This window comes from Ceratosolen solmsi, unplaced genomic scaffold (assembly GCF_000503995.2).
Source record: "Ceratosolen solmsi marchali unplaced genomic scaffold, CerSol_1.0 scaffold6, whole genome shotgun sequence".
NCBI classification, from domain to species: Eukaryota; Metazoa; Arthropoda; class Insecta; order Hymenoptera; family Agaonidae; genus Ceratosolen; species Ceratosolen solmsi.
The window spans coordinates 10,269,795-10,278,807 of NW_011948414.1; the positions used below are offsets into that span (position 1 = coordinate 10,269,795).

Consider the following 9,013-nt stretch of genomic DNA (forward strand, 5'->3'; position numbering starts at 1 on the left):
TACGTGCCCAGTGAAGCATTTCTTTCTTTCTGTTTTTGCATCTCTTGTTTCATTTCATTCTTTATTCTTACGCGACTTACGTATGATTGCGTGTATACATATTTTCTCTTCTTTTGGAAAAATGAAGGAGGAGAAGAAGGAGTAGGAAAAGTTTTGCGCTCATGCGGTGACGGAACAAACGATCTCGCGCCTCTCTTTTATTATTGCGTATGGATATGCAAGTAGTGTCTTCAAGAATAGGTTTTTTATACATTATCTTCATTCTTTTTTCTTCTGGTTTGACGCGTTTCAGACTATACGAGCATACTTTTTCACATTGTTTACTTATCTGTTTTTTTTTTTTTTTTTTTAAGCAATTGTTCCAACAAAATTTTAACAAGGACAATGACTACTTCTAATGAATCACCCATCGTATTATTCTTATTATCATATAGACCGTAGACGCATTAATTATCCTTTTTAAGAAATATTTAAAGTTTCGGCGAATTTTCTATTATTGTATAATCAAAAGAAATAATTAAAGTCCATCTTAAAAAATAAGATATAATTGTTATAATTTACGAAAAAATGCATATCGATGTCCTTACTCTTACATTATAATACGTAAGTATTAAGGTAATGAATAATTTTTAATATATTTTCTATTATATATTCATTTCAATTATGTTAAATAATAAATTGCATATTATTACTTGAAAAGTAAAATTATAAAGAAAAATTTACAATATGGAATATCATTAATTTCAACATTTCAGTATTTTATATTAAAATAATTGAACACAAATCTTTAAATCTTTTATAAATCAATAATTATTATAATAATTATTCAACAAATTGATTCATTATTAAAATTGTAAGCAAAATATGAATATGAAACTAGAAAATCGAATTGAATTTAGAGGTTGAAATAGCCATGAGACAAATTAAAAAGGTACTCAAGTATTACAATTAATAGAATGGCTTTTTACTTATACTAGTACTTTTATGCTAAATTAAAACTATTAAAATGATTTATTTGATGTAATAATAATTATAAAATTAATTGTAAATTTTTAGCGAAGAAATTTTAATTCTATTATTATAGAACTAAATTTTCACTCTTTACTAAACAATTAAAACAATAAAAATTCATTATCAAATATCATAATTATCAAAATTATTTAAAATAAATGTTTAAAATAGAAAAGAGTAGAAAAAATTTTAAACTTTCTTTCTACATTAAGGAAAGAAAATAAAAATGGCAAGCGCGGCGAAAGTTCTCTATATATACAAGCAGTAGAAGCAAACTAAAAATCTTTTTTTCAATAATGAATAAATAACTCGGATAAGTAAATTTCTTCGACGTGCTCACAGTGACAAAATATTTACATAATAAACTCGTATTGTACTTACGAACTTAAACTAATGATATTTAATTACTCGACTTTGTCTTCGTATGTCGAGTAACAGGGTTACTCGAATTTTTCGCACACTTATCACGTTTCGAGTTAGTCAGCCCTTCAACATGATTCCTGATCATTTCTCAGTGGTGCGATAAAACAGAAACTTTTTGGAATGCGTGCGAAGGAAGGAAAAAAAGGATTATTACAGGAAAGGGAGTGGGAATATCACGAACGATCGATGCGATGGCTGTAGGGAACTCGAGTCAACGCGCCCGCGAGGGCGGGGAAAAGATGGACGATGGAGGGAGAGTGAGAGCGAGGGAGAGAGGGACCGAACCACCTCCGAGAGCCGTGTTTACATGGGCATACTTATAATGGCGGATGATGCACTTTCCTTTTTCTCTCCTACTCTCTCTCTCTCTCTCTCTCTCTCTCTCTCTCTCTCTCTCTCTCTTTTATAGACAACGTTCGTGTGCATTTTTACCGAGGGATTCTTGAAGGGAAAGATAATTCGTAAATGCGTTTCCTCCGCTTTCATTTAGATTGTAAGACTTTATGCTACTTTAATATATACTTAATAGGCATTTAATCCGTACTTAATGCGTACATGGAAGATTAATAATTAAAGTGACAGCAAACAGACGTTTTGTAGAGTAAAGTAAAAAGTATTGGAAGCAATGTATCGTATAGTGTAATTTGATATTGTTATAATTTATCCAATCATATATTACAATCATATTTCAAATAAAGAGCGAGGAAGAGAGAGATTTTTATGTTGCTTATATATTTTTGTATTTAAATTATTGAAATAATATAAAATATTTAATAAGCTATGAAAGAGGACTACAATATATATATATATATATATATATATATATCAATTCCAAAAAAAGTAGTACAAATTATTTTTAAACAGTAATTTCAAATTTAACGTTATAAAAGAATATGTACTTAAGCTTCAAGTCGAAAAATTATATATTAAGATACTCGTATAATTCATTTATTCAGTGTTTTAATAATTATGTAAATCACGTGATATAATTATCGAATTAACGTGTATAGAAGATGTAGAAGCAACGGCCAATACATGTGCATTTAAAGCACTGAATGAGTAAGGAGAGGTAGAAAACGTTAGGCAATTTGTTATCAAGAAGGTAAATTACACGTGCAGCTAAATAGCTTATTTTCTCTAGCATAATCAATTATTACTAAGCGCGACATCTCAATTGATTACACGTGCGCCTTGACGCCAAGTAAGACTGCGAGACGGCGACAAAAACAACGGGAAGAAAGGATGAAATTACGAAAGCAGAGCGACGGCGATTGTATAAGTGACATTTTTATTTATATATTCATTTTTTTTCTAAGGTCGGTCAACGGCAATGGAGGAGCCTCTTGCATAATCGAGCGTAGGTGGGCATGAAACGAGCGATTTACTCCTGGCGACTCGCGCCATTGTCTTCACCTTGCGCTCGAAGATTTTAAATCTCGAGGTAAAATACCAAGTATGCAATTTACTCGAGCACCATAGCGAACTCCATTTAATGTGATAACGTATAGTTTAGTTCGTGATCCAATGATGTTCTAATAATATTAACAAACTTGACCAAATTAATCGTGACTTTCTAAATATTCCCACCCAAAGATATCTAAAACTAACTCATAATTATGAAGAATTATGTAGAATTATGAATTATGTTAGTATTGTGAATTCATAATTATGAATGTCATAATTACGAAGAAAAATATTTTGTTTAAATTCAAGAATGTCGGCAGATTTGTTTAAAATTATATCAACATTCTATTCGACTACGAATAGAAAGTAAAATTTAAAACAAATATTAAATTTCTATCATAAGTAAAATAAAAATATATAACTTTTTACAACGCGTTTGTTACTTACTCAATTCTTCAAGTAAAAACAAGAAAAAAAAAACATTTTTCTATTTCTATTTAATATTCTCTTACAATATATGATATATTTAAGAAACAATATAATCCGTTAATTTTATTTGCTCGTGTTTTATAATTGAATACGCTAGAACATCTTTATTTACTTAAAAGGAGCATTTTTATAAAATATAAATGTACTTTGTAGCTTAAGAGTTGAATAGCTTATCAAATATTCCATTATAATACACGTAATAATATCTTACGTATATGTGTATAATTTCATGAATTTATTACGTATAAAAAAAATCATAAATTAAAATATAGCAGTTTTTGTATCATTAAAGATACTTATTGACATATTAAAATTACGAATTCAATTCATTTTCTCAAATTTAACTAGAAATCAAGCTCTATTTACATTGTGTATAAATAAATTCAATGAAAATTCATCAGTCTTTATAATGTACAATAAACATAATTCACATAAATAAAATAAATTGCATTTCACTGTTATATATAAATATCATCGAATATGATATACAGTGAAACTAAATAAAAAATAATTTTTATTTAACTTATGTATGTTTAATTATGCATTAGCCTTTTAATGTTATGCATTCGTGTGTGGGTGCGTGTGTGTGTTCTTATATTTATACATGTGTATAATCGCTTACTTGACATTAAATATATTCGTCCTTAATCGGTGATATCACCGAGCAAGCGATCTATTATTTTGGGATTCTTATGATTTCCTGCAGGTACTTGGATAACGTCGGTAGTCGGTAAACTAAATAAAACGTCGCGCGATTACTCTTATTTCTCATTTCCCGTTGTACACTTATTATTCATTTTATCAACCAATGTTTATGGCCTATGGACTGACAATTCATGGAATAATTGAAAATTTTATTATTTGATTGTAGCTATTTATGATAAAAAAAAAAAAAAATCAACATGAGCCAGTGAAATTCACATATATGTAATACACAATTTTATGTGCCAAGTTGTTCCAAAGGGTAATATATTAATGTCATTTATTTGGTATATTATTGTAAATCCCTTTATTACAAAAATATTGTCCGTATTTTATTTGTCACGTAAAGTCGTTTAAATGTTAAGATCATTTTAATGCAAAATGAATATTTATGAGTTTAGAACTCGTAAATTACTTCTGTGACTCGCTGAGATTTTCCAAACCACGAAAACAAAATTTATGTTTACGTACTTAATCAATCGAGTAAATACTGCGCAACATTCTTAACTAGAGTTTTAAAATAAATTTCACTTAATCGCACATAAATTTTATCAGTAAGTTTTTGCGATTAAAGTGTGTTGATACTATGACAATATTGAATACCTTAAGTGCCGTCCGATATAATTGATTTTCAATGGAAATTTGATAAAAAAATATAAATATAAATTATAAAGTCTTATCTGAATCATTGTGTGATCTCAAGTTACAAGGCTTTGTTAAATGCAATATAAGAGAATATACTGCATGATCAAATCGATTAGTTCACGTCCAATCTATAAAATATACGATTAAAGAAGGGAGAATCTTGACTTTATCGCTTCTCAGATTAAAACTTATGCAAAATTGTAAAAAAAAATATTGCTTCTTAATTGCATCGGAATTTATTAATTGTAAAACAAAATTCTTTTTACTTCCTGCATGATTTATAAACAACACATGTATTATTCGATAATTTCAAATACTATATTTTATGTATATGCCGCTGTACTATTTATAACAAAAGCCACTTCTCTTGCCGTTAATAATGTTTGATAATAATACGTTGATTTTACTTAAAAAAATGTATTAATTTATTTTCATAATGTATATTTCAGTTTGAGAATTGATTATTTTCAATAAGAAAATATAATTATGCAATCTTAAAATTGCATTGTCAAAGTTTCGTAATTTATCCAAATGCAGATACATTTCCATAAATTTGTAAAGTGCTACTTTACAAATTACAATATCTTTATAAAAGAACATTCGCCATTATGTACGACATACTTGAACCGAGCCATCATCACCCTTAATCTAAATACAAATTAACGTAAGAGACTTATAAATTAAGAATAAGACTTGAATTGCCAGCCATAAAGAAATGGACTTTGACAGGTGAAGAATGATCAAAGGTGAGAACTCGCTTAAAAGACAAAAATGTAAAAGGGACTCGAGTGGCAGTCTTTTAGTCATTCGATCGACAATAACGCGATTAAAGCCGTAAGCAATACTTACCGAGTCTTTTGGAAATCTCGCTGTTGTGCATCTTGGGATTCTCATGTGCGATCTTCTTGCGCTGTGAGCGCGACCAGACCATAAAAGCATTCATGGGCCTTTTGATGTGGTCTACCTGAATGCGCTTGCCGGAGGAGGCGACGGCCCCCAACGGACTACCGAGGCCCACGGGACCCACCATGGGCCCGACCGCGGCGCCACCTGGTGGCGAGGCACCCGACATACCCTGCATGCCGCGCAACGTCTCCTGGAACGAGCCGTCGCACATGTTGCCGCCGGCTCTGCAATCAAATCCGTTTTCATGAATTTTTTCGACCCTCCATCATTTAATGCCTTATCGTTTGTAATTCTTTCTTTTGCCCGTGGGCCTAACGATATAGATGTTGAGTGATCGCTAATTTAAGTTTCAAATTTTTTACTTTTATTGCGCAGTACATGCGCGCGCGCGCGTGTGTATTTATGAAAAGCCGAGTGTGCACTTATTGCTAGTATCATTGATATTATTTTAATTTCACGTATTCAGTTTTAATTATTTAAATAAAAAATTACAGTCTTTATTAATTTACAATGTTCTTTTACAATTAACAGTCAAATAATGCTATATTATAACATTTCAGGTGAATCTACGTTGTACGACTAATCATTACATTTAGAAATGTAATTTAAAATTATGCGACTTAATCTGAACTCACTTGTAATAAAAGCGATATTTTATAATAATGACTTTAACAATGATAATGGCCAATAATTATTATTTGTAATATCATAATTTATAAAAATAGATTATAATAATTTAACCTTACTAATATTCGGTTAACCAATGGATCATCTATAATATACTCTCTACTATACTTTCCCCTCGCCTCAACTTTATCTATACAAAGAAAACTTATGATAAACTATATTTTAATATTTTCTGAATACCCATATGAAAAACTGTATTCGTAAATCTAAAGTGACGAATTTCAATAAAGAATTATTAATTACAAACTCTAAAAATTATATAACTAATTGATAAAGAAACGATCTAATTAATTATTCTTTCGAAACCTTTCTCTAGTTCACATGTATAATTGGAATATTATTTTAACACTATAATTACAAATATTTAACTCAGGATTATAACTATGAAATTGTAGCATAATTAGTCTTCGTAATGTAATATCACAAATATATTGTCACTAGATGAATCTATTAAGCTTTCCAAGTTCCGAACGATGATACAAGTTTCGTTCACGCGATTATATTGAAAATAAAGCAGGTGATTCTATTCGGGAAACTTCCAATTCACATTTATCTCGTTTCTTGTTAGATCAAGCTGTAAGGTAATTTGCCGATGCGCTGACAATAAAAGTAAAAACGAGGACCCCTGTGTGCTCGCGTGATTTCGCACATGCACATGCAATCCCTGAGGAATTACCGAATTAAATTTCGTATTAAATTGAGTCAAGTTGTACCTGTAATGTATGTACGATATGATATTGTACGATGACTCAAGCTCAGTGCTTTTAGTATTATTTTTTGACCTCGAGTAAGCTGATCAGAAATTTCGTACCACGTACGCCTAGTTAATTAATCCCGATCTCGTCTGAATTTCGATATTTTCAAGATTAGCTTCAAGGCAATCGTTGTAAAGCACACGAGTGCATGCATATACACGTACTCGCGCCAGGATTAAAAGCTCGATGTCTGTTTCATTGTATGAACTGGCCAAAGAAAAATAGAAGAATAAGAAGAAGCCAAAGAAGTATGTGTGTGTGTGTGTGAGAGAGAGAGAGAGAGAGAGAGAGAGAGAGAGAGAGAGAGATGGGGAGAGGAGGGACCTCAAATCGAACGTCTCGAACGTCAGTGCCAGAAACGAAATATAAGCGCCTGCGAGTTCTCTATTCTCACTGTCATTGTCCCGAGGAAAATTCGAGCGATATGCCGATATCCGGCTCGTCTCTTGTCCTTTTTCCCCAGCCTGACAATGGCCTCGATCATCGTAATGACAATGCATCCGGGGACAATATGAGAGAGAGAGAGAGAGACAGAGAGAGAGAGAGAGAGAGAGAAAAGAATTTCTAAAGTCAACTTGACTGCTGATTTATCAAATTCCTTTCTACAATTTTCTAGAAAAACATATGTTGTAACGAAGGCGCGCACTAAGAAATTTTCGCCCGACGATACACGTGTTAGCGAGCCACGTATATATGCTAATGCGGCCCCAAGCCAGTTTTAAGTAAAAATAGAGAGGAGACACGTAAATATGGATGAAGGTCTTCGCAGCTTTCCCTTTTCTTCTCGCCAGAACTTCGTTTTTTCCCTTCATCGCCTGCTTTTTATAGTTGGTTTGCATAAACGTGGAACTTTAAGTTTTTCAATTTCAGATCGATTACTGATCAACCGTTAATAAAATTGCGATACTACAGCTTTGAAGCTCGTGAAAATGGCTTTTGTAATTTATGACAAAAAATTCTTTACTTAAGCTGTTTTTTTTTTCTAAATTATTTCAAATATTTTACAATACATTGTAAGCATGACTGTACGCGCCGACAATTATCTTACCTCTATTATTATTATTATCTTAAATATAAAAAAGATGAAATATAAAAATGAATCATGTATTACTGTACTGACATTACTTATTTACGGTTGTCTAGTCAGAATATCTTATTGATTTTTAGAGAATGTCATGTAAGTCAAAATTAAGGATAAAAGTTTCGTCTGCGAGAAAGCAAACCTGTAGAGTTACCGAAGTAATTATCTATTCTAATTTGTCACACGACTAATATTGAGCTAAAATGTCTGTTTACTAATATTTTTAGAACTGATGTGATAATTATTATAGCCTATGAGAAACACATGTATGACTCGTTCCAAAATCATAAATTAACTATCCTAAAAGCAAAAAAAAAGTCATTAAAATAATTAACACCGGACGTATGAAAAATTTATCTTTAAAGTGATTTACAATTTTTTAAGTATTATGTATACAATCAGAATACTTTTACCAAGAATTTATTTACTAATATACATAATTTCCGTATTAATGTTGACACTAAGGTCATTATTGCATCAAAACCATCGCAGTAAAAAAAAAGGAATACCGTTATTAAATCATGAGCACAAAGTGATTGTTTTACCTTAATTATAATTGCCTGCTTATTAAAAATATTAAAACAATTAATTAAAGCAAGTTTTATATTAATAATATTCTAATAAGAAGTTAATGTTAAAATGTGCATATGAAAATTAGTGTATGAAAAGAAGAAAAATATTAAGTTATATGATAACATTAATGTATAACGTGCAGTTAATCAACAAATATCTTAAAGTTGAAATTATTTTGTACTGTTTTCGAATGATCCGAGGTGGCCAATAATTTCTTATCAGTACTTTGCAAGCCATCATCAAATGAGAAATAACATTGCATTATATTATATTTAAATTTTATAAATGAATGTCATATTATAGCAGTCGATGACGACACTTTTATTTGTAAAGATCA

General features: G+C 30.5%; 1 protein-coding gene across 1 annotated transcript in view; it reads right to left on the reverse strand.

The window, feature by feature from the left end:
• Positions 1-9,013, reverse strand: part of LOC105368033 (SOX domain-containing protein dichaete) — a 35,859-nt gene that overhangs the window by 20,751 nt on the left and 6,095 nt on the right. The window contains exon 2 of the mRNA XM_011506928.1: positions 5,524-5,804. Coding sequence (XP_011505230.1) covers positions 5,524-5,804 — 281 coding nt within the window. The remainder of the gene's footprint in view (positions 1-5,523; positions 5,805-9,013) is intronic.